Source organism: Salvelinus alpinus, chromosome 17 (genome assembly GCF_045679555.1).
Source record: "Salvelinus alpinus chromosome 17, SLU_Salpinus.1, whole genome shotgun sequence".
In the NCBI taxonomy this organism is placed as follows: Eukaryota; Metazoa; Chordata; class Actinopteri; order Salmoniformes; family Salmonidae; genus Salvelinus; species Salvelinus alpinus.
Window position 1 is genome coordinate 36,734,559 of NC_092102.1, and position 26,204 is coordinate 36,760,762.

The following is a 26,204-nucleotide window of genomic DNA, read 5'->3' on the forward strand; positions in this document are numbered from 1 at the left end:
CTGTCTGTCTGTCTGTCTGTCTGTCTGTCTGTCTGTCTGTCTGTCTGTCTGTCTGTCTGTCTGTCTGTCTGTCTGTCTGTCTGTCTGTCTGTCTGTCTGTCTGTCTGTCTGTCTGTCTGTCTGTCTCTCTCTCTCTCTCTCTGGCTCTCTGTCTGTCTGGCTCTCTCTCTCTCTCTCTGGCTCTCTGTCTGTCTGGCTCTCTGTCTGGCTCTCTCTCTGTCTGGCTCTCTGTCTGGCTCTCTGTCTGGCTGTCTGTCTGGCTCTCTCTCTCTCTCTGTCTGGCTGTCTGTCTGGCTCTCTCTCTCTCTCTGTCTGGCTCTCTGTCTCTCTCTCTGTCTGGCTCTCTGTCTCTCTCTCTCTGTCTGGCTCTCTCTCTCTCTCTGTCTGGCTCTCTCTCTCTCTCTCTGTCTGGCTCTCTCTCTCTCTCTCTGTGTCTGGCTCTCTCTCTCTCTCTCTCCCTCTGTCTGTCTCTCTCTCTCTCTCTCTCTCTCTCTGTCTGGATCTCTCTCTCTCTCTCTCTCTCTCTCTCTCTCTCTCTCTCTCTCTGTCTGGCTCTCTCTCTGGCTCTCTTTCTCCCCTTGTCTCTCTGTGTTCTCCCTGTCTCTTTAAAAAAAGAGGTGCATCAGAGCCATTACTTTATCCCCCAGTCACTACTCACCATCACAAAGATGGAAAGTAAATAGAAAGGAATGGAATATAATATAAATACTTTATTGTCCTCACGTTGTGGAAATATATTTACATTGCAATACACTGACAAAATATCAAAAACATTATGACCACTTTGTCATCAAGGGAACCTCGTTGATGTGTGTTGCTGAGAAAGATCAAGATGCTCTCTGAGGGTTGAATCAAGTATTTTTGTCTTTATAGAAAATGGAAGCTGCGTACTATGACAACATCATAGAACAGCAGAGGATTGAACCAGAGTTCTTCAGGATGGGCTTCTATGGCAGGAAGTTTCCTTTTTTCCTCAGGGTGAGATGAACACACACACACACACGCATGCGCACGCACCCACATTGTCTTGTCTTGTGGTTTTCCTATACCCTAACATTAACCCTAACCTTAACCCCAAAATCTAACCTTAACCCTAAACCTAACCCTAGCTCCTACTCCTAATTCTAACCCTAACAATAATTCTAACCTTAACCCTAAACCCCCTAGAATAACATTTGACCTTGTGTGGACTAACAAAATGTCCCCCGTTGGTCCAATTTTTGTTTGTTTACTATTCTTGTGGGGACTTTTGTTTTTGTAGGGACATCTGATCCCCACAAGTATAGTTAAAACATGCGCACGCACGCACGCACGCACGCAGGATCTTTTATCTATTTGCTATTTTTTCGTACCTATCAATTGGATGACAACTCTTCTCTCCAGAATAAGGAGTTTGTGTGCCGGGGTTATGACTATGAACGACTTGAGGATTTCCAGCAAAGGATGCTGGGAGAATTCCCACAGGCCATTGCCATGCAGCACCCCAACCAACCAGATGACGCCCTCCTACAGAGTGATGCTCAGTGTATCCTAACCTAACCATGATCTGTGTGTGTGTGTGTGTGTGTCAACTCAACTGTCAGCCTATTTGGCTATGTTTACCTTAACACGTGGCCTCAGACCTGCAGATCTATGCGGTGACCCCAGTGTCAGACATTACTGACGTGCCTCAGCTGGAGCGCGTCCCAGAGAGGATCAAGAGCTTCTACCGCATCAACAATGTCACTCGCTTTCACTACGACAGACCCTTCCACAAGGGACCCAAGGACAGGGAGAATGAGTTCAGAGTATGTGTGTGTGTCTTTTATGTCCAAGTTGTTGCTTTGTAGGTCTAAATAGAATGAATGACAATGGAAGGTAATTATATTGTCTATATACTATACAGAAGGTGATTCAGTGTTTTATGTGTGTGTTTTCAGAGCCTGTGGATTGAGAGAACCACCCTGATTCTGTCTCGTCCCCTCCCTGGAATCTCCCGCTGGGCTGAGGTGGAGAGGAGAGAACTGGTGAGGAGCACTGTCATCTCATACTGTCGTCTCATAGGCTATTGTCATCTCTTGCTGTCATCTCATGATGTCATCTCAAACTGTTGTCTCATCCTGTCATTTCAAACTGTTGTCTCATACTATCGTCTCAAATTGTCATCATCATACTGTCGTCTCAAACGTCGTCTCAAACTGTCATCTCATACTGTCGTCTCATATTGTCATCTCAAACGTCATCTCAAACGTCATCTCATACTGTTGTCTCATACTGTCGTCTCAAACGTCATCTCAAACTGTCATCTCATACTATCGTCTCATACTGTCATCTCAAACGTCATCTCATACTGTCGTCTCATTCTGTCTTCTCATACTGTCATCTCATTCTGTCTTCTCATACTGTCGTCTCATACTGTCGTCTCATACTGTCGTCTCATACTATCGTCTCATACTGTCGTCTAATACTGTCGTCTCATACTGACGTCTCATTGGCTTCTGTCGTCTCATACTGTCGTTTCATGCTGTCATCTCATAGGCTGTCGTCTCAAACTGTGACATCAGACTCCTTAGGGAGATGATGCAAGCGAGTGCATCATTTGTGTTTGTCTCTCTCTCGTAAGTGTCATTATGGATTAAAATCTATGTGTGTGTGTTCAGGTGGAGGTGAGCCCTCTGGAGAATGCCATCTACGTGGTGGAGAATAAGACCCAGGAGCTGCGGACCCTGATCAGCCAGTACCAGCACCGGCAGCACCATGGCAACATCAACCCCCTCAGCATGCTGCTCAACGGGGTCATAGACGCTGCAGTCAACGGGGGCATCGCCAGATACCAGGAGGTACTGACAGAGAAGGATGGAGGGAGGGATGGAGGGAACATTCAGTGTTATCTGCTATAGACCCAGTTGGTATTCGATAGAATGTTGTGACCCTGCCCGCCTGTGGGGAAACCAGGCAGGTTTTGAAACTGCAGTAAAAGTGCTGTTACTGCAGTCGACTGTAGTATTTTGGATACTGTAATTGCAGAATAACTGCAGTGTACTGCAGTTGAAGTACAGTTATACTGAACTCTAACTGTAGTTACACTGCAAAATTACTGCAGTAAAAAAAGGTGTTATTTTGGATGCAGTATTTGTAGCATACTGCAGCTAGTGGACTGAGTGGAGTTCCAAACGGACTGTACTAAACAAGTTAAATGTCTTACTTGTGATGAAATGTTTTCCACACACGTAGCTACGTGTAGTCTACTTCGACACAGCGTCCCTCCATTTCACACACCGAATAGCTTGAAGCCACAGGGCTCTTCTTGCAGGCTCTATTTCCCTATGTGGGAGCATTCGAACCATTGGTCGAGATTTTTGACCTGGCTTCATGTACATTGAACAACACAGCAGCTTTTCGGCATGTTTTGTTCTTTCTGTACAACAAAATATCTACGACCAAGTTGGCTCTTTTACAATAGGGGCCAATAAGAAAGAATGTTTGTTTCCCCAATTTGTGGGCATATTATTATTATTATTATTATTATTATTATTATTATGTGAATATCGACTTGGAGTATGCCTTGTAACTCATTCATATCCCATGTTCCTCCTCCACAGGCATTCTTTGATAAGGAGTACATCAACAGTCAACCAGAGGACACAGAGAGGATAGCTCAGCTAAATGACCTGATGCAGGAACAGGTCAGACGCAACTCTTAGCTCCTCACTGCCCACTGGTCAATGGTCCATACAGTGTACATGGGTATAGAGGACAGATAAACCATATGTTCTCTCTTTCCTACATGTTGTTTCATTGTCACAGGTTCACATCCTTGGAGTGGGGCTGGCTGTCCACGAGAAGTTGGTGCACCCAGAAATGCGTCCTCTGCACAAAAAGCTGATAGATCAGTTCCACATGATGAGGGCTGGTTTACACCAGGTAAGTGGTTCTACATGCTCTTCTGTTTGTGTGTGTGTGTGTGTGCGTGCGTGCATGCGTGTGTGTGTAGTCAGTGTAAATATTCAAAGCAGTCTTTATATGTGGCCCAACAGGGGTTGCCAGCGGCCTACACAGGGGTCAACTCTCCCAGAGGCATCCTGACCACTCACAGCCACATGAGCCCAGAGAGCGTTCGTCTGATACACAGACACAGGTCAGTCACACATTATACCAGGTTTCACTTGAGAAAGAGATGTTACAGTAATCTCAATGTGACCACCTTTTAAAACATGATTTTCTCTCTCTCTCCCTTTATTTTAGCCCTATGAACCTGCAGGGTTCTATCCGCCAGTCCTCCTCCTCCCTCTCTTCTCACACCTCCAGCGAGGCGGGAGGAAACTTGGTCATCCTGACAGATGGCCTGATGGGAGAGCCCCCTGAGGATACGGCACACATGCAGGTGGGTTTAACATGCACGCATACACACACGCAAGTTTTGTACATTTTGAAATACGTGTGAACAGATGTTTTCTTTTCCAGCCAAGCCCCTCCTCCTCCAGTCTGAGCTCCATTCGCTCCACCTCCTCCCAGATAATCAACTCCACCCCTTCCAGCGCTAGAGGTGAGTGACTCCTGCACCAGAAAGTAAGTATTTTATTTAGGAAACATGCTAATTCACAGTTGTGACTATAACTGTCAGTCAGTGTATATCCAGTGTTTATCAGTAGGTCTCTGGTGTCCATACAGTCTACAGCAGACCCGTCCTATTCCCCTCCCTCCCCCAGGCTCTCCGTCCCTACCGGATAAAACCAAAAACAACCGGGAGGTGATGATTCTGCTGCCCCCTCACCAGAGAACTAACAACACCATGTACTACAGCATGACTGACAACGGACAGGTACTGACGTTACAGGCCAAACCATTCAATTACTGCTGCCAAATGGACTGACGACATTGCTGCATTAGTTATTTAAGGAGAAGAAGACAGTTAGTTCACTGAAGCATTGGAGCAGCAAATTGGCCCGAAGCAGAAATATACTGGTACTGAGACTACAGAGCATACGGTTTGTTCTTCTACTTGACCCTTTAGCCTCTGTTGTCTCTCGGTTTGCAGAGCAACAATCTGCAGCGTGCCTTACTCCAACAAGTGAGCCCCTGTAAGCCATGCATTGACCCTCACATGGGCTTGCCAGAGAAAGGCAAGTATACTGAATGTATGTGGTAAAATTGGTTAATGATGCTTTTCTCTAGTGTTGAGCTAAGTAGGACACAACTACACATACAGTAGGAGGATTTCCTAGCTCTGTAGTGAACATGTGGTTTTCTGGTGTTCCCCCAGTGTTCCCTAGTGCCCCCAGCAGCTGGAGTCTAGATGGGGAGGGTAGGGAGACAGTGCCCTACATCCAGGGACCTACAGGGGGTGTTATCATGCCCCCTGTCCCGCCCAGGTCCTTCCCACCAGGTAAGAACAATCATGTCATAATATACACCTTATTTATGGGTAAGAGTCCCTTAGCTGTCATGTACACTAGATAGGAGGTTTTCTAAAGTACATGGGAAGTTTAATCTGATGTGAACGTTTTTACTTCCTCTCTCTAGGTCACTTCCTGATGCACTTTGATGCGTTCCACCACCAGAACAGTGACCCACCCCCAGCACTGCCCATTCGCTCTCTCAGAAAGGTTAAAGACAGTCATGCATACTGCAGCAGTAAATAATGCTATCCTCTTAACTTGGTCAACAGATGTCAACTCATTTCTTATCTTCCTCTCTCTCTTTATCTAGTCTCCTCTCCACCCCATACCAGGCTCCCCTACCAGTCCTCAGTCAGCCCTGGGGGGCAGTAACTCCACCCTCTCGGGCAGTGCCAGCAGTGGCGTCTCCTCTCTGAGTGAGAGTAACTTTGGGGGCCAGTACCCTGATCCCCCCGTGCGAAATGATGCCATGGAGCCCGTCCCCAGCCACCTGTGGACCCCTGATGAGTACTTGGACTCTCCTTACCTCCACATCCACTGCAGCGGGCCAGAAGCAGAGTCCCTCGACCAGGTCCGACCCTTCCACTACCGCAACCCTGTCTCACACCTCCACCCTCACTCCCACCCCCACTCTCATCCCCAAACAGCCGGCCTCGACGGTCACTCCCACCCCCAGTCTCACCCCCAACCGGCCGGCCTTGACGGTCACCCCCACCCTCACTCCCACGGGCCCACCCACCACCAGATACCACTCCACGGCCCCCACCGCATTCCTTACCGACGCCCCCAACCCCCGGCTGTGCCCCCCAAGCCCTACCTGAGGGAGGGGTGCATCCCTGAGGAGGACCTGAGCTCTCTGTTGCCCCAGCCCATCCCCCTGCCTCGGAGGATCTTCCACTCTCCCCACAGCCACAGAGAGGAGCAAGCTAAGGCTGCATGGGAGCAGTGCATCAGCGAGGAACACGAGGAGACACCATGAGGAGACCATCTTTGGCTTCATCTTAATAGTCCATTATATTATAGTACTAAAGTGCTGGGCCTCTTGGAGATTTCAGTCACCTCGGTGCATCTAAATAGTCTGAAGTGACTCCCTCCCCCTGTCTCCTTTCCTTCAGCTGCATTGATGTGAAAGATCATGGGCTGTGGAATCATGCAAATACATTGTAGTCATTGACTATATTTCTTTCATGCTTACATCCATCCCATGTTTTCATATCAGTACAGGTAAAGGGGAGGAAACAAGGAGAGGAATCCACTTTAGACTATTGAGATACGCCCTCACTCTTCTCACTGTATTCAGACGGTCTGATTCTGAATGGAGGAAGCAGCCTCATAGGAATTAATAAGGGAAATATTATCTGTTGGACAGTGTGACCGATAATAATGACTTTGTTTAAATTAATATTGATTGTACACTCTTCTACAACTAGTATGTGAGCATGTTTAGTTTATTTTCATTTGAGAACAATATACAGCTGTTTTGTGAAACATGACGATCTCGATCAACATGATCAAACGATACAAACTCTGAAAGGACCCCCCCCCCTTTTCCACAACAAAAGGCACCTACAGAAAGTTATATTCTTAGTAAAGTGATGTTGTCTTTTCTGCTTTCAATGCTACATATATCTAACCTATTATTTCCATAGCTTTGCTACAGTATGTATGGGGTTTTCAAGTACACTTTCCATGCTCTTTTTTTACAAAACACTGTTTAGTCCTTCACCATATGGCATTCTCCAATACTCTGTTCTGATACCTGGTTCTCATTGAAAGCAAGTCTGTTATTTGACCAGGGTCGCTCTTCTCAACCCAAACCTCAAAGGACATATAAACCTCAGTTTAGGAGTATTCATCCTTACGGTACGTATGGAAAACCAATGTGAATGTATTTAAACAAGATGTGCTATTTGTATTACACAAGTGGCAGGTCTTATTTTCTGTTCAAGTGCTTTTATATTTAAGTTATGTCTCTATTCCAGTCTTCTAATCTTTTGTGTGCCAGATAGAAATATCTCATGAGAGGAGCATGAGTGTTCTCTGACTGACAGATCTGATCAATCCTTGGGAGGAGTACAAGGAAGGGGTAAAATTGTCAGGTGCTGGAACAACAGTGAGTTCCAATTTCAGTTGCACAGGTTGAGCTGGATCCAATAGGACTAGATTGATCCCTGAAAGTAGATGGTGATGGAGACTAAGATGCAGTAAGATGAGAAGTAACGAAGAATAACGAAGAATAATGACTTAACAGTACCTCAATCACCTATTGGACTAACTATACTCAGAAAACCAGTATCACACCCTCTCTCTGCCTCTATATGTTTCAGGCCAATGTCAACCAACAAGTACTAAATATGGACCGTGTGTAAACGGACTGATGGCAATGACATTGCTTCTGTCTGATTTACAGTACATCTTACCTGTTCTACTCACCCCCACACCCTCTGCGCAACCCCCTCCGCCCACCTGCCTTAAGTGCACTGAATTGCAGTATCAATCTCTCGCTCAGACAACTCACTTGACTGGTTCTGAGACACTCATGAAAATGACAGCTCTCCTTTCTCGTCACTTTCTCAACACTCTCCGAACAAAGCAGATAATATCAACGTGTGACATCTGTTTTGTCCTGCCTTGGTTGACGATGTGGTGCTACAGTAATACTTTCTGCCTGCATCTCCTCTTCACCCTGATCTGCAATATGGACATGTTTGTGTATAGAAGATGAGTATGAGAAGCTCAGACAGGACCATGAGTTTGATCTCCTTGGGGAATGAAGGTACAGACAGTTATACGAGATGTAACCCCAGTGGGTTGGAAAGTGGAGGTCATTGTTCCAACGACAGCTCTTTGTTTCACAGTCGTTTTCTGCAGGTAAATGCTTGGTTTTGTGTTCTTGTAAATCAGGTTCTCCACTGATCAGACAACATCTATTTTTGTATGCAGGTTCATCAGTGTTGACGTTTTTCACTGAAGTACCATGAAAGGATGCAGGGTATGTTTAGCAGTGGAATTAGTATGGAACAGCAGAGCTATAGATTAAATAAGATGAATATCAGGTGTAGGGGCAAGCTGATGTTGAGAGGTGTGATACTCAATCAAATATAGGTACAATAGAATTGTTCAATGTAAATTCTATTACTGTACATACAGCGGTATTGTGAAATATTTTTGAGAATTATTGCAGACTCCCCTAAAATAAGTGTATTGTTGTTTTGTGTAAATACATCTACTCCAGAAATGGATATAATTGATGAATATCTATAATCAATGTTTAAAGAAGACCAATCCATTAGACTGTGGTTGTCTGCATTGTTGACTTCAAGTCTTCAAATATAAATACTTTATACACTTTTCAATGTGCTTTCTTGTACATATGGTGTTAGCATGATCAAACAGTGTTTGGTTGTAAAAGTGGTTTGCCTACTCCCATAACTGCTGTGGTATGGATTCATTAACAATGCCAAACATTAAAGACAATCTTTTATCATCCTCGTCTCTGTCATTTCCATTGCTTGCTGCTCTGTGGAAAATAGCAACAATGATTGGCAGTATGTTTGGCTGGGAATGGAATTTGACAGAGGCAGCTATATACACAAAGGCAGGGTAAAGTGTCTAGGCATCCGGATAATAATACGAGTAAAATAAGAGTAGCAGTAGCAAATGATGAATGTACAAGTGTGGTAGTTTCTCCTATTCTTTTCTGCAGATCCTCTCAAGCTCTGTGAGGTTGGATGGGGAGCGTTGCTGCACAGCTATTTTCAGGTCTTTTCAGAGATGTTCGATCGGGTTAAAATACGGATTCTGGCTGGGCCACTCAAGGACATTCAGAGACTTGTCCCAAAGTCACTCGTGAGTTGTCTTGGCTGTGTGCTTAGGGTCCTTGTCCTGTTGGAAGGTGAACCTTCACCCCAGTCTGAGGTTCTGAGCGCTCTGCAGCAGGTTTTTGTCAAGGATCTCTCTGAACTTTGCTCCGTTCATCTCTGCCTCGACCATGACTAGTCTCCCAGTCCCTGCCGCTGAAAACATAGCCACAGCATGATGCTGCCACCACTATGCTTCACCGTAGGGATGGTGCCAGATTTCCTCTAGACTTGACGCTTGGTATTCAGGCCAAAGAGTTCAATCTTGGTTTCATTAGATCAGAGAATCTTGTTTCTCATGGTCTGAGAGTCCTTTAGGTGACTTTTGGCAAACTCCAAGTGGGCTGTCATGTGCCTTTTACTGAGGAGTGGCTTCCATCTGGTCGCTCTACCATAAAGGCATGATTGGTGGAGTGCTGCAGAGATGGTTGTCCTTCTGGAAGGTTCTCCCACCTCCACAGAGGAACTCTAGAGCTCTGTCAGAATGACCATCGGGTTCTTGGTCACCTCCCTGACCAAGACCCTCCCCCCCTGATTGCTCAGTTTGGCCAGGCGGCCAGCTCTAGGAAGAGTCTTGGGGGTTCCAAACGTATTCCATTTAAGAATGATGGATGCCACTGTGTTCTTGGGGACCTTCAATGCTCCAGAAATGTTTTGTCGACACAATTCTGTAAGTCGACACAATTCTATCTCGGAGCTCTATGGACAATTCCTTCGACCTCATGTCTTGGTTTTTGCTCTGACATGCACTGTCAACTGTGGGACCTTATATAGACAGGTATGTGTCTTTCCAAATCATGTCCACGAATTTGAATTTACTACAGGTGGACTCCTATCAAGTTGTCTAAACATAAAATATGATCAATGGAAACAGGATGCACCTGAGCTGAATTTCGATTCTCATAGCGAAGGCTTTAAGTACTTATGTAAATAAGTTATTTCCGTGTAAAAAAAAAATTGTAATTGGGGTGTATTGTGTGTAGATTGCTGAGATTTTTATTTATTTAATCAATTTTAGAATAAGGCTGTAAAGTAACAAAATGTGGAAGAAGTGGTCTGAACACTGTATGAACTGTATGTATTTAGGGCAGCAGCCTGGTGCAGGGTTGAGTAACCGGGTGGTAGCCGGCTAGTTAAGGCTATTTAAAAGTCTGATGGCCTTGAGATAGAAGCTATTTTTCTGTCTCTCGGTCCCAGCTTTGATGCACCTGTACTGACCTCGCCTTCAGGATGATAGTGGGGTGAACAGGCAGTGGCTCGAGTGGTTGATGTTCTTGATGATCTTTTTGGCCTTCCTGTGACATTGGGTGCTGTAGATGTCCTGGAAGGCAAGCAGTGTGCCCCCAGTGATGCGTTGGACAGACCGCACCACTCTCTGGTGAGCCCTGTGTTTGTGGGCAGTGCAGTTGCCCTACCAGGTGGGGATACAGCCTGACAGGATGCTCTCAATTGCGTATCTGTAAAAATGTAGGGGCCGGGACGAATTTCTTCAGCCTCCTGAGGTTGAAGAGGCGCTGTTACGCCTTCTTCACCACACTGTCTGTGTGGGTGGAACATTTCAGATTGTCAGTGATGTGTATGCTGAGGAACTTGAAGCTTTCCACCTTCTCCACTGCGGTCCCGTTGATGTGGATAGGGACATGCTCCTTCTACTGTTTCCTGAAGTCCCCTGTGTTGAGGATCAAATCAAATCAAAGTTTATTTGTCACGTGCGGCGAATACAACAGTTGTAGACCAAACAGTGAAATGCTTACAGCGAAGTGGAGGAATGGTACTGGAGAATATGTAACCACTCTCAAATTCATAGACAGAGCTATGGATGCAAGGATTGACCATCCATGATATCAATATTATAGTTTTAGCCATGGTTTGAGGCTATACAGTGTTTATTTACATCTACTTTGCTTACAAACATTGGAGTAAAACAAGCTTATATTTTGGGTTCTGATGGGGTACGGCAGTTGAACTAAGCTCATGAGGCATTTAGAAGTTATATTCTTCAAGAATCAATAGGTACATATAATTAATTGTCCAAAAGTGGATGTAGCAACTGCAGATTGCCCCTTCATGGTACACATTTCACAATATATTCAATACATAATTTATACTAGATCTCCCATCAGAATATAGAGAAGGAGATTAATAACATCTATTTTCTTCTCACTTATCTCATTCTCCTTCTCCTCCATGAAGACTTCTCTGCCTGGCTGCCTTTTCCAACTCAGTTTGGCATCTTGACACCTCTTCTCTGTCATTTTCTCCAGGATCTGCTGTAAAATTGCCTCTAACAAAGCCAGATAAGTCATGGTCACAGAGGAGTCAGCTTCACTCTCACTACATACTGTATCTGTTCATCATACGGAGGGCACCATGGGTATGACATTTCACATCAACTTCCCATTGCCATGTGTCTGTAGAAGACGCAACACATTTGTGGGTCACTTTGAATTGAGGTTGTCCTTGCTTCCAGTTTTTGAATGAGTAGGCATTCTGATTTGACCACTTGAAAGAGTCTCTGTGCACAACCTGGTCTCAGAACATTTCGTATAATATTCTGTATGTAAATCAGGACACGTTTGGTATGGTTACATAAGACAGATGGTTACTTAAGGCAAAAACAAAAGTAGGGTGGTTGGTCGGGTGTATACCGCAAACTTCTAACAACCCAAAGGTTGCGAGTTTCAATCTCATCACGGACAACTTTAGCATTTTAGCTAATTAGCAACTTTTCAACTACTTATTACTTTTTAGCTACTTTGAAAATACTTAGCATGTTAGCTAACCCTTCACCTAACCCTAACCTTAACCCTTATACCTAACACTTCACCTAACCCTAACCTTAAGCCTTTTAGCTAACCCTTCACCTAACCCTAACCTTAACCTTAACCCTAATTCAAACAACAGAAATCTCATAATTCAAATTCCTCAAACATACATGTATCTTATACCATTTTAAAGGTAATCTTGTTGTCCCACCAAAGTGTCCGATTTCAAATAGGCTTTTCAGCGAAAGCACCACAAACGATTATGTTAGGTCACCACCAACTCAAAGAAAAATTCAGCCATTTTTCCAGCCAAAGAGAGGAGTCACAAATAGCACAAATAGAGATAAAATGTATCACTAACCTTTGATAATCTTCATCGGATGACACTCATAGGACTTCATGTTATAAAATACATTTACATTTACATTTACATTTAAGTCATTTAGCAGACGCTCTTATCCAGAGCGACTTACAAGTTTTCACAGCCCAGTGCGTCCTATGCCAGCTCCCCGCACTTGCCGTGCGAAGGTGGTCATTTGTCCAGGACGCGTTGTGCCAGCTCTACGCTCCAGAACTCCAGTGCACCTCCACGGTCCAGTACATCCTGTGCCGGCTCCACGCTCCAGGCCTCCTGTGCGTCTCCCCAGCCCGGTACGTCCTGTGCCAGCTCCACGCACCAGGTCTCCAGCGACAGTCTGCAGTCCAGAGCCTCCAGCGACAGTCTGTGGCCCGAAGCCTCCAGTGATGATCCATGGCCCTGAGCCTCCAGTGATGATCCATGGCCCTGAGCCTCCAGTGAAGATCCATGGCCCGAAGCTTCCAGTGAGGATCCATGGCCCGGAGCCTCCAGTGATGATCCATGGCCCAGAGCCTCCAGAGACAATCCAAGGTCCGGAGCCTCCAGCGACGGTTCCCAGTCCAGAGCCTCCAGCGACCGTTCCCAGTCCGGAGCCTTCAGCGAGGGTTCCCAATCCGGAGTCTCCGGCGACGATCTACGGTCCGGAGTCCCCGGTGACGATCTACGGTCCGGAGTCCCCGGCGACGATCTACGGTCCGGAGTCCCCGGCGACGATCTACGGTCCGGAGTCCCCGGCGACGATCCACGGTCCGGAGCTTCCGGCGACGATCCACGGTCCGGTTCCTCCGGCAACGATCCACGGTCCGGTTCCTCCGGCGACGATCCACGATCCGGAGCTTCTGGCGACGATCCACGGTCCGTTTCCTCCGGCGTCGATCCACGGCCCGGTTCCTCCGGTGACGATCCACGGTCCGGAGTCTCTGGCGACGATCCACGGTCCGGAGCTTCCGGCAACGATCCCCGCACCAGAGTCGCCACCTAAGCTGGCGGATCCGCGAGCGGAGCGGGGTCGACGTCCCGCACCGGAGCTGGATGCCCACCCGGACCCTCCCCTATAGAGTCAGGTTTTGCAGCCGGAGTCCGCACGCTGCGCCTTGGTCCACTCATTTCAACAAGCGTGACAGTAAGTAACAATTTTACGGTAAGGTCTACACCTGTTTTATTTGGCATGTGAAAAATAACATTTGATTTGATTTGGAACTCCAACATATAGATTGGATAATTCTGAACATAGTTTAATTTAGAAATTACTAACTACTTGTGTATGCTCAGGTCGACTTTAACACAGAAGCGCCCAGCTTTTCTTCTTCAGTGGAAGATTATTAAGCTTGTTCCCATGCAATGAGTACAGAAGGAAAATGACAGCCACTTTACATGTAGGAAGTACCAGCTAAGGCCTCTCTAATCAATGTCACAGCACTAGCACACTGGATTCAACCAGTTACATGCCTCATGCTGGGCTGGTAAAAAGATGTGCAACCCTAGGCGTCTCCAAGGGACAGATTGGGGAAAACTGACTTATAGATCAATGTATACGTAATACTTTAATGGGTCGTTGCGGACAAGTTTCCATCATATGACATTCTTTAATTTAATCAGCAACTTAATAAGAGCTGCTATCCATAATCATTTTGGAAAACATTTTTATTGACTATTGACTAACAGAAACAGCAACCCGTTATCTGTAATTTAAGGCCTTTGTAAAGGTGTGGTATATGAATGTTGTGCATCCGATGTTGATCAAGAAAATGCAGTCTCTGTCTCAAGTTCAAGCTGACCAGTAGCCTATGCAAAACGACATCGGAACTCTCCTATTAGACATGCAAAAAATGTGCTTTGGCATAAAGCAAGATGTTAGTGGAAATGTCCTTAGCTACTCAACTCCATTCACCTTTTAAAGTTTGCTATGCTTTTTGTTTGCAGGAACAGTGGAGAATCTGTCAGGTCTCTGATAAATAGGCAAAGCTGTCATTGATGCTTTTGTGATGATGATGCCATTTTTGTGATGGTGGTGCTTTTGTGATGATGATTCCATTTTGTGGTGGTTATGCTTTTGTGATAACAACTACACAGCGGTTATAGCCACCCATCAGTGGAGGCTGCTGAGGGGAGGACGGCTCATAATAATGTCTGGAACGGAGCAAATGGAATGGTATCAAACCATGTGTTTGATGCATTTGACACCATTCCACTGATTTTACTCGTGCCATTACCACGAGCCCGTCCTCCCCAATTAAGGTGCTACCAACCTCCTGTTCCACCCATACTGCCTGTGTGCGTTGCGCCATCATAAGAAAGTATGTGTGTGTGTGTGTTATAGCAGACATGAAAGGGTTCACGTCAGGCCTCTGGGTCCATAGCAGACCCTAGAACATGAAAGGGAAATGACAAACGCCTTTCCACTCAAGGTCACTACAATCTGCCTGGAAATTCTCACTAGGACTTGCATTGCTGTTTCAAATGCTTGAGAGAGAGATCAAACTGAATTAGGCTATGTGCTGTAGCAGAAGGTACAGTGAATTCAATGGTGCTATGTGCACTTGTTCCTGCAGGTGGCACAAGTGTCTGAGGGAAAGTATTGCTCCTGTGCATTCTCATTCATATCTAGGCAAATGTACAGAGTATACTGTATGAAATACATTTTCAATATTTGTTGATGATGTAGAGTGTTGGGATGTAAACATAATCAAAGATAGAATTGTGTCTGATAAACATTAGATACTGTAGATAACACAATATAATCATGTTTTGCCTTCAGCGTATGTATGAATAGATGTTTTGTGTAATTATGTGCAGTGAGAGATCTTAGTAAGAGGATGAGAGAGAGGAAAATAAAGAAGGTTTGAGTGAGGAGAGAGAGAGAGGGGGGAGAAGAAAGAGGGAGAGCGAGAGAGATGCGGGAGGTATAGAGACCCCTACTGAGGGCATGGATATTTTAGGACCTTTTTTCAGGGAGCTGCATTAGGCAGTAAAGAGGAGGAGAGAAAGAGACACAGAGAGAGTGAGGGAGAGGGAGGGAGAGACAGAGAGAGAGGGAGGGAGATATCCTTTTCTACAGTAGGCAACTCAGCCCACACTAACAAAAGCTCCTTCATATCAGAGGTGTAAAGAGACAGAATTTGAAAACTCTAACGACCCTTGCATATTTAGCATAGAAATTCCGCTGTTGTGATGTCAAAGTCTGGTGAAAGGGTAATATTGTTGCATGCCTCTGAGACCACATGTAAGTGAATATCTATGGCAACAGCAAGGACACGTCGCTGTCAAGGCCTCCTGTCGTTCCCACTAAGGTCTTCTCAGAGTGGAAGGAAATAAGGCTGGCTTTTTCTCCAGAGGATGACGATGCTGTGGTGCATGTTGATGCTGTCACTGCATGTTCCCTTATCTTCCATGCTCTCTCTCCCTTACCCTCGTCTCTGAGCGTCAGTTACTGTGTGTGTGTGTGTGTGTGTGTGTGTGTGTGTGTGTGTGTGTGTGTGTGTGTGTGTGTGTGTGTGTGTGTGTGTGTGTGTGTGTGTGTGTGTGTGTGTGTGTGTGTGTGTGTGTGTGTGTGTGTGTGTGGACACAGTGTCTGAGTGCGTGTGTGTGTTCAGTATCAGAATGTGTGTGTTTATGCACAGTGTGTGAGTTCAGCATCTGAGTGTGCGCACACAGTGTGTGTGTATATAGTAACTCTGTGTGTGTGCCCTGTATTTGTGAATGCAGGCGGAGCCCTCTGCTCCAGTGGGGTTGTGGAGGAGCCTGCCTGCCTCACACTGCAGTTATTGTTCGGGGACAAAGAGCACTATGATGTGAAGAGCATCCCTCATAAAACCTGCCATTTGGAATGACGTGCCACCCACCGGCTCGTGACAGCTAGGGGAAAATAAAAGATAAGCTGGCAGGAGGAGAACTGGTGTTGCGTCACTTTTAATATGATGTGTATTTTCAAAGTGGCTTTACAAGTGCAGTCTTCACTGTGGTTTCAAATAGATGAATTATCTCTAAAAGAAAGAAAGACCGCTCTTTGGGTTGTTTCATGTATTCTGCAATATGTTTGAAGCGCGCTGATTGGCTTACATTTGATTTTGAGTGTGTGTGTTCTCGTTCATTGATTGAGCATTTCATCTCGTGTCCACAGGCGACAAAGAAGTTGCAGATTTCCCCTTTAAAATGGACAAAGGTCAAATTTAAAGGGAGACTCAAACCTGCAGCCATTTCAAGAAAAAAAAAGTTTAATAAACAAATCAATATACATAAATAAAACAAGTTGCACATTTCAAACATAACAAACATAACACTCAACATTAGATTCCTATAGCAGAAAACACTTATCTTTTTCCTCCCAAGCATTTACAGATTTTCTTAAAAACTTCAAGAAGCAAACATAGACATTGTATAAAAGCATCATACAGTGAGCATCCATCCGCATCAGAGTATAATTTATAAACTTACTGAAGGATAAATACTTTTGGGCCTATTCCTAACTTGAGAGACAAAAACATACCATCACATCAGTGCATGATTTACATGAAAATCCAAGTTAGTGCATTTCCCAAGTTAGGACTGTGCCCTTTATTAGTGATAAATAACAGTACAATGAAGTGGAGGTGAAAGCAGTCCATCATTTCATGGGGAACTCACAAATCATCTATATATGTAATGTATAGTATACCTTATGATAGTTATCCTCTCTTCCATGTGGTGAATCATAAAGTCAAGACCATCTCTGGCAGCAGATATGGCGTGAGTGGATGAACATCTGACATGACACCCTATTCACCATATAGTGCACTATGTAGGGAATAGGGTGTAACTGGAGATGGAGCCATTATAGAAAGCTGTCCTTCATTTCAGCCTCCAGAAGAAGGCTGAGGCTAGCCTGGTGTAGCATGTAGCATCAGTAGGGTGCGAACTTCTGTCTGTCGGGTTTCTTGATGCAGTTGGCTGAGGAGATTTTGGTAGTGTAGGCTGCCAGGGTGGTGTGGGAGGGGGCTGCGGTGACAGCGACCTGGGGCGTGGGGCTAGAGAGAGTCAGGAAGGGGACAGACTTGACCCCTAGCAGGCTAGAAAAGGGCAGAACGCCGTAGGGGTGGCCCATGACGGGGGTTGGGGAGAGGGCACTCATGGCTGCCAGGGTGGAGGCGGAGTGGGGGGAGGAGGCCGGGGAGACGGGCTGGGTGAAGGCCATGTTGAGGTCAGCCATGTTGGGGGAGGCCATGGACGCTGCCTGGGCCGTGGATTTAGCTGTCTCTAAACTATGGAGAGAGAAGAGTAGAGGACGAGTGGCTTTCGATAGAATAGAATACAGTACAATGCAATACATTGCAATACAATACAGATCTATGAATTCTCTAAGGGATTATTACCAGAACAAGAGCACAATGACATCATTACCGCATATCACCATGTTATTTAAAGGTCCAATGCAGCCATTTTATCTAAATAAACAATGGTTGCAACAATGAAGTACTGTTATTTTTTTCAAATAAAATGGTAAAAAAAGAACCAAAAAAATACTGCATGCAACAATGCAACAATTTCAAAGATTTTACTGAGTTAAAGTTCATATAAGGAAATCAGTCAATTGAAATAAATGAATTAGGCTCTAATCTATGGATTTCACATGACTGGGAATACAGATATGCATCTGTTGGTCACAGATACCTTAAATAAAAGTTAGGGGCGTGGATCAGAAAACCAGTCAGTATCTGGTGTGACCTCCATTTGCCTCATGCAGCGCAAAATATCCTTTGCATAGAGTTGATCAGGCTGTTGATTGTGGCCTGTTAAATGTTCTCCCACTCCTCTGCAATGGTTGTGCAAAGTTGCTGGATATTGGCGGGAACTGGAACACGCTGTCATATACAACATTCCAGAGCATCCCAAACATGCTCAATGGGTGATATGTCTGAGTATGTGGGCCATGGAAGAACTGGGGCATTTTCAGCTTCCAGGAATTGTGCACAGATCCTTGTGACATTGGGCCATGCATAATCATGCTGAAACATGAGGTGATGGCAGTGGATGAACGGCAAGACAGTGGGCCTCAGGATCACGTCACGGTATCTCTGTGCATTCAAATTCAATAAAATGCAATTGCGTTCATTGTCCGTAGCTTATGCCTGCTGATACCACAACCCCACCACCACCATGGGCCACTATGTTCACAGCGTTGACAAAAGCAAACCGCTTGCCCACGACACCATACACGTGGTCTGTGGTTGTGAAGCTGGTTGGACGTACTGCCAAATTTTGGTGGTGGCTTATGGTAGAGAAATTAACATTAAATTCTCTGGCAACAGCTCTGGTAGACATTCCTGCAGTCAGCATGCCAATTGCATGCTCCCTCAAAACTTGAGACATCTGTAGAATTGTGTTGTGTGACAAAACTTCACATTTTAGAGTGGCCTTTTATTCAAATCAAATCAAACTTTATTTGTCACATGCGCCGAATACAACAAGTGTAGACTTTACCGTGAAATGCTTACTTAGAAGCCCTTAACCAACAGTGCATTTCAAGAAGAGCTAAAAAATATATATTTTTTAACTAAAATAAAAAGTAATAATAAAAAGTAACACAATAAGAATAACAATAACGAGGCTATATACAAGGGACACCGGTACCGAGTCAATGTAAATTGTCCGGAGGCGATTTTTAAAATTAATTGTTCAACAGTCTCTTATGGCTTTGGGGTAGAAGCTGTTGAAGAGCCTTTTGGTCCTAGACTTGGCACTCCGGTACCGCTTACCATGCAGTAGTAGAGAAAACAGTCTATAACTTGGGTGACTGGAGTCTCTGACAATTTTATGGGCACCCCTCTGACACTGCCTATTTTATAGGTCCTGGATGGCAGGAAGCTTGGCCCCAGTGATGTACTGGGCCGATCGCACTACCCTCTGTAGGGCCTTACGGTCAGATGCCGAGCAGTTGCCATACCAGGCGGTGATGCAACCGGTTAGGATGCTCTCGATGGTGCAGCTGTAGAACCTTTTGAGGATCTAGGGACCCATGCCAAATCTTTTCAGTCTCCTGGGGGGAAAAGGTTTGGTCGTGCCCTCTTCACAACTGTCTTGGTATGTTTGGACCATGATAGTTTGTTGGTGATGTGGACACCAAGGAACTTGAAACTCTCGACCTGCTCCACTACAGCCCTGTCGATGTTAATGGGGGTCTGTTCGGCCCACCTTTTCCTGTAGTCCACGATCAGCTCCTTTGTCTTGCTCACACTGAGGGTGAGGTTGTTGTCCTGGCACCACACTGCCAATTCTCTGACCTCTTCCCTATAGGCTGTCTTGTCGGTGATCAGGCCTACCACTGTTGTGTCGTCCGCAAACTTAATGATGGTGTTGGAGTCGTGTTTGGACACGTAGTTGTGGGCGAACAGGGAATACAGGAGGGGACTAAGTACACACCCCTTAAGGGCCCCAGTGTTAAGGATCAGCGTGTCAGACGTGTTGTTGCCTACTCTTACCACCTGGGGGCAGCCCGTCAGGAAGTCCAGGATCCAGTTGCAGAGGGAGGTGTTCAGTCCTTAGCTTAATGATGAGCTTCGTGGGCACTATGGTGTTGAACGCTGAGCTGTAGTCAATGAACAGCATTCTCACATAGGTATTCCTTTTGTCCAGGTGAGAAAGGGCAGTGTGGAGTGCGATTGAGATTGCGTCATCTGTGGATCTGTTGGGGCGGTATGCGAATTGGAGTGGGTCTAGGGTGTACGGGAGAATGCTGTTGATGTGAGCCATGACCAGCCTTTCAAAGCACTTCATGGCTACCGACGTGAGTGCCACGGGACGGTAATCATTTAGGCAGGTTATCTTCACTTCCTTGGACACAGGGACTATGGTGGTCTGCTTGAAACATGTAGGTATTACAGACTTGGTCAGGGAGAGGTTGAAGATGTCAGTGAAGACACTTGACAGTTGGTCAGCACATGCTTTGAGTACACATCCTGATAATCCGTCTGGCCCAGCGGCTTTGTGAATGTTGACCTGTTTTTGTTCACATCGGCTACCGAGAGCGTTATCACACAGTCATCCAGAACAGCTGGTGCTCTCGTGCATGCTCACTGCATGCTTCAGTGTTGCTTGCCTCGAATCGAGCATAAAAGGCATTTAGCTCGTCTGGTAGGCTTGTGTCACTGGGCAGCTCGCGGCTGTGCTTCCCTTTGTAGTCTGTAATAGTTGTCAAGCCCTGCTACATCCGACGAGCGTCAGAGCTGGTGTAGTAGGATTCAATCTTAATCCTGTATTGCCGCTTTGCTTGTTCGATGGTTCATCTGAGGGCATAGTGGGATTTCTTATAAGCGTCCGGATTAGTCTCCCGCTCCTTGAAAGCGGCAGCTCTACCCTTTAGCTCCGTGCAGATGTTGCCTGTAATCCATGACTTCTGATTTGGATATGCACGTACAGTCACTGTGGGGACAACGTCGTCAATGCACTTATTGATGAAGCCAATACCTGAGGTGGTGCACTCCTCAATGCCATTGGATGAATCCCGGAACATATTCCAGTCTGTGCTAGCAAAACAGTCCTGTAGTGTAGCATCCGCGTCATCTGACCACTACTGTATTGAGCGAGTCACTGGTACTTCCTGCTTTAGTTTTCGCTTGTAAGCAGGAATCAGGAGGATATTATTATGGTCAGATTTGCAGATTTGTGTGTGGAGTAAAGGTGGTCTAGGATTTTCTTTTCTCTGTTTGCACATGTGACATGTTAGTAGTCTGATTTAAGTTTGCCTGCATTAAAGTCCCCGGCCACTAGGAGCGCCGCTTCTGGGTGAGCATTTTCTTCTTTGCTTATGACCTTATAGAGTTGGTAGAGAGCGGTCTTAGTGCCAGCTTCGTTCTGTGGTGGTAAATAGACGGCTACAAATAATATAGATGAGAACTCTTGGTAGATAATGCGGTCTACGGCTTATCATAAGGTACTATACCTCAGGCGAGCAATTCCTCAAGACTTCTTTAATGTTAGACATCGCGCATAAGATGTTGCAGTTTTTAATGTCCCGTTGGTAGGATAATCTTAATCGTAGCTCATCAATTTTATTTTCCAATGATTGCACGTTAGCAAGAAGAACAGATGGCAGTGGGAGTTTACTCACTCGCCTACGGATTCTCAGAAGGCTGCCCAATCTGCGGCCCCTTTCCTGCGTCTTTTCTTCACACAAAAGGCGGGGATCTGGGCCTGTTCCAATGAAAGCAGGATATCCTTCTCGTCGGACTCATTAAAGGAAACAGTTTCTTCCAGTCCGCAGTGAGTAATCGCTGTTCTGATGTCCAGAAGTTATTTTCGGTCATAAGAGACGGTAGCAGCAACATTATGTTCACAATAAGTGAAAAAATAAAACGCAAAAAAACTAACAAAATAGCACAATTGGATGGGAGAATGTAAAACGTCAGCCATGTTCTTCGGCGCCATCTTAATATTAAGATGCACAAGGTGCAATGTGTAATGATCATGCTGTTTAATCAGCTTCTTGATATGCCACACCTGTCAGATGGATGGATTATCGTAGCAAAGGAGAAATGCTCACTAACAGGGAGGTAAACAAATTTGTGCACAAAATTTGAGAAATGAGCCTTTTGAGCTTCTGGGATCTTTTATTTCAGCTCATGAAACATGGGTCCAACACTTTACATGTTGCGTTTATATTTTTGTTCAGTGTAGATTCTTAGCAAATAACAATTTCTCAAGCAATAATTTAGCTAGGACTGTCTGAGAGTGGTCTGAGTGGAGAGGGGGAAACTGAAAACTAGCCGTTATTGGCAGAGAGGTTTGGAACTCTTTCTTATTGGTCTCTTAACTAATTTAGCGCCTGGTGATGTCACAAAGCAGGCCAAAACTCTACCCAATCAAAACAGGTAGAAATTTCAGTCGGTTTTACAAACAGCTCTTACACTAAAAGGGCATTATCACAATTTTCACCCTATTAATCCTCATAGCGTGGAAATATATATAAAACACAGAAAAATCACGTTTAACCTTTGCCCTTAACAGTTATGGAAACAGAATCCCCTCTCCCTCCCCCGGCACTGATTGGTTAGCCTGGATCGCATCGGCCAATGGCCTTACCAGGAGGTGATGAGGTACTGGGCCAGGTTGATGCTGATTGGTGTGCCTGTAATGGTGACGTGACGGTCACTGGTCCCTTCTAGCTGGCTGCCAATCTTGATCTGAGCCCCCGACATCTGCCTGATCTCATTGATCTTAGCGCCCTGCCGGCCGATGATCGAGCCTATCAGCTGCAAGAGATAGATGGATGGAGGAGTGGAGGGGTGGATGGATGGACAGCTATATGCAGTGGATATCTGTGCAGAGAGTCTCAGCACTTGATTGCATTCAGATTGTCTAAGAGTTATTTATTACGTTGCAATTGTTTCGAGAGTTGTTTCAAAAGTCTCAATATTGCAATACATCAAACAAAGCTACTGTAGGCTATATGACAGTGGTGTTGATGATGCTTATTATGCTAACTATTATAATAATAGATTATGCTAACTATTATAATGATAAACTGCAGACAATACTTGTGAAAGCTTGTGTTGAGAATGTGTGTACATGTTATTATTGGCCTTCTACAGTCTGTGTATGAAATGCACACCTCTCTAAACATTGTGATCACATTGTTTGTCTGCAATGGCCCCGTCATCTATCATGCATGCCAAACACACAGTTTTTCCAACCTCTTCCTTAATTGCAGTGCTCCATGCCCCAGTAAAACAAACAGGAGAGAGAGAGGGGGCACATTTGCCTCTCATTAATCTGAATGGCTAAAAGGTTATTGATTTCCATCGCCGTGGCGACTTCGCAAACAAATCACTTCCCGAACACGACCCAGAATAGAGGTATCTCTCGGCTAATAGAAAACCTAATGGGAAAATAATTCAAAACATAACACCCGGCTGGTTTGTGTAGTCTCTTTTTATCTGACATTAGATTATAAGATGCTGACATTAGTTTATATGATGCTGACATTAGTTTATAAGATGCTGACATTAGTTTATATGATACTGACATTAGTTTATAAGATGCTGACATTAGTTTATAAGATGATGACATTAGTTTATAAGATGCTGACATTAGTTTATATGATGCTGACATTAGTTTATATGATGCTGACATTAGTTTATATGATACTGACATTAGTTTATAAGATGCTGACATTAGTTTATAAGATGATGACATTAGTTCATAAGATGCTGACATTAGTTTATATGATGCTGACATTAGTTTATATGATACTGGCATTAGTTTATAAGATGCTGACATTAGTTTATATGATACTGACATTAGTTTATAAGATGCTGACATTAGTTTATAGGATGATGACATTAGTTTATAAGATGCTGACATTAGTTTATATGATGCTGACATTAGTTTATAAGATGCTGACATTAGTTTATAAGATGCTGACATTAGTTTATATGATACTGACATTAGTTTATAAGATGCTGACATTAGTTTATAAGATGCTGACATTAGTTTATATGATGCTGACATTAGTTTATATGATACTGACATTAGTTTATATGATGCTGACATTAGTTTATATGATGCTGACATTAGTTTATATGATACTGACATTAGTTTATAAGATGCTGACATTAGTTTATAAGATGCTGACATTAGTTTATAAGATGCTGACATTAGTTTATAAGATGATGACATTAGTTTATAAGATGATGACATTAGTTTATAAGATGATGACATTAGTTTATAAGATGATGATATTAGTTTATAAGATGCTGACATTAGTTTATAAGATGCTGACATTAGTTTATATGATGCTGACATTAGTTTATATGATGATGACATTAGTTTATAAGATGATGACATTAGTTTATAAGATGATGATATTAGTTTATAAGATGCTGACATTAGTTTATAAGATGCTGACATTAGTTTATATGATGCTGACATTAGTTTATATGATGATGACATTAGTTTATATGATGATGACATTAGTTTATAAGATGCTGACATTAGTTTATAAGATGCTGACATTAGTTTATATGATGCTGACATTAGTTTATAAGATGATGACATTAGTTTATAAGATGATGACATTAGTTTATAAGATGATGACATTAGTTTATAAGATGATGATATTAGTTTATAAGATGCTGACATTAGTTTACATGATGCTGACATCAGTTCATTCGGGGTCTTAGCTGATTTTTAAAATTGGTTTCTGTTGTCTTGGAGCTTTGCTCTGTTGGAGAACAATACATTCTCAGCAGGGCCAAGGCCAGAGGATAATGCTAGGTTTAGGTTAAAAGAAATTGCACCAAAGAAAATAAATGATAAACAACAATACAGATAAAATAAAGTTTTAAAAAAGGTGTGCAGGTGTGGTTGGAAGCCCAAGGGCTTATATGAAAACCACACCACAAAAAAAACTATTTACAATATACAGTACTAGTCAAAAGTTTGGGCACATCTAATCATTCCAGGGTTTTTCTTTATTTTTACTATTTTCTACATTGTAGAATAATAGTGAAGACATTAAAAATATGAAATATCACATATGAATTCATGTAGTAACCGAAAAAGTGTTAAACAAATCAAAATATATTTTATATTTGAGATTCCTCAAAGTAGCCACCCTTTGCCTTGATGACAACTTTGCATTCTCTCAACCAGCTTCATGAGGTAGTCACCTGGAAGGCTTTTAAATTAAAAGGTGTGCCTTGTTAATTTGTAGAATTTCTTTCCTTCTTAATGCGTTTGAATCAATCATTTGTGTTGTGACAAGTTGGGGGTGGTATACAGAAGATAGTCCTTTCCTGAGTGGCGCAGCGGTATAAGGCACTGCATCTTAGTGCTAGAGGCGTCACTACCGGCCGTGATTGGGAGTCCCATAGGGCGGCGCACAATTGGCCCAGCGTCATCCGGGTTTGGTCGGTGTAGGCAGTCATTGTAAATTAGAATTTGTTCTTAACTGACTTGCCTCGTTAAATAAAGGTTCCATTTAAAACATAAAAAAATAAGGAAAATTGGCTAAAAGACCAACTCCATATTATGGCAAGAACAGCTCAAATAAACAAAGAGAAATGACAGTCCATCATTACTTTTAAGACATGAAGGTCATTCAATCTGGAACATTTCAAGAACTTTGAACGTTTCTTTAAGTGCAGTCGCAAAAACCTTCAAGCGCTATGATGAAACTGGCTCTCATGAGGACCGCCACAGGAAAGGAAGACCCAGAATTACCTCTGCTGCAGAGGATAAGTTCATTAGAATTACCAGCCTCAGAAATTGCAGCCCAAATAAATGCTTCACAGAGTTCAAGAAACAGACACATCTCAATATCAACTGCGTGTATCAGGCCTTCATGGTCGAATTTCTGCAAAGAAACCATTACTAAAGGACACCAATAAGAAGAAGAGACTTGCTTGGGCTAAGGAACACGAGCAATGGACATTAGACCAGGTGGAAATCTGCAAAGAAACCATTACTAAAGGACACCAATAAGAAGAAGAGACTTGCTTGGGCCAAGGAACACAAGCAATGGACATTAGACTAGGTGGAAATCTGTCCTTGAGTCCAAATTTGAGATCCCATCTGGTTTGCGCTTAGTGGGACTATCATTTGTTTTTCAACAGGACAATGACCCAATACACCTCCAGGCTGTGTAAGGGCTATTTGACTAAGAAGGAGAGTGATGGAGTGCTGCATCAGATGACCTGGCCTCCACAATCACCCAAACTCAACCCAATTGAGATGGTTTGGGATGAGTTGGACCGCAGAGGGAAGGAAAAGCAGGCAACAAGTGCTCAGCATATGTGGGAACTCCTTCAAGACTGTTGGAAAAGCATTTCAGGTGAAGCTGGTTGAGAGAATGCCAAGAGTGTGCAAAGCT

General features: G+C 44.1%; 2 protein-coding genes and 1 long non-coding RNA gene across 6 annotated transcripts in view; 1 reads left to right on the top strand and 2 right to left on the bottom strand.

Moving 5' to 3' along the window:
- LOC139542888 (dedicator of cytokinesis protein 3-like) overlaps positions 1 to 8,865 on the top strand; it is an 85,541-nt gene extending 76,676 nt beyond the window's left edge. Inside the window, exons 40-54 of the mRNA XM_071348840.1 lie at positions 874 to 978; positions 1,384 to 1,525; positions 1,621 to 1,787; positions 1,920 to 2,006; positions 2,640 to 2,819; positions 3,582 to 3,665; positions 3,787 to 3,903; positions 3,996 to 4,117; positions 4,225 to 4,363; positions 4,444 to 4,525; positions 4,689 to 4,801; positions 5,018 to 5,102; positions 5,243 to 5,365; positions 5,503 to 5,585; positions 5,689 to 8,865. Of these exons, the coding sequence (XP_071204941.1) occupies positions 874 to 978; positions 1,384 to 1,525; positions 1,621 to 1,787; positions 1,920 to 2,006; positions 2,640 to 2,819; positions 3,582 to 3,665; positions 3,787 to 3,903; positions 3,996 to 4,117; positions 4,225 to 4,363; positions 4,444 to 4,525; positions 4,689 to 4,801; positions 5,018 to 5,102; positions 5,243 to 5,365; positions 5,503 to 5,585; positions 5,689 to 6,357 (2,298 nt within the window). The 3' untranslated portion in view covers positions 6,358 to 8,865. The remainder of the gene's footprint in view (positions 1 to 873; positions 979 to 1,383; positions 1,526 to 1,620; positions 1,788 to 1,919; positions 2,007 to 2,639; positions 2,820 to 3,581; positions 3,666 to 3,786; positions 3,904 to 3,995; positions 4,118 to 4,224; positions 4,364 to 4,443; positions 4,526 to 4,688; positions 4,802 to 5,017; positions 5,103 to 5,242; positions 5,366 to 5,502; positions 5,586 to 5,688) is intronic.
- On the bottom strand, positions 8,298 to 11,832 carry LOC139542889 (uncharacterized). The gene is made up of 2 exons (XR_011668566.1): positions 11,403 to 11,832; positions 8,298 to 10,907 (listed from the first exon to the last, which is right to left on the bottom strand). It is a non-coding gene; the product is annotated as an uncharacterized lncRNA (long non-coding RNA).
- Positions 11,833 to 16,553: 4,721 nt separating this feature from the next.
- The window catches only part of LOC139542891 (poly(rC)-binding protein 4-like), a 59,029-nt gene continuing 49,378 nt past the window's right edge, over positions 16,554 to 26,204 (bottom strand). For all 4 annotated transcript variants that reach the window (XM_071348843.1, XM_071348842.1, XM_071348844.1 and 1 more), the window contains 2 exons: positions 22,415 to 22,584; positions 16,554 to 17,598 (listed from right to left, as the gene is read on the bottom strand). In XM_071348843.1, coding sequence (XP_071204944.1) covers positions 17,241 to 17,598; positions 22,415 to 22,584 — 528 coding nt within the window. In that variant the 3' untranslated portion in view covers positions 16,554 to 17,240. The remainder of the gene's footprint in view (positions 17,599 to 22,414; positions 22,585 to 26,204) is intronic.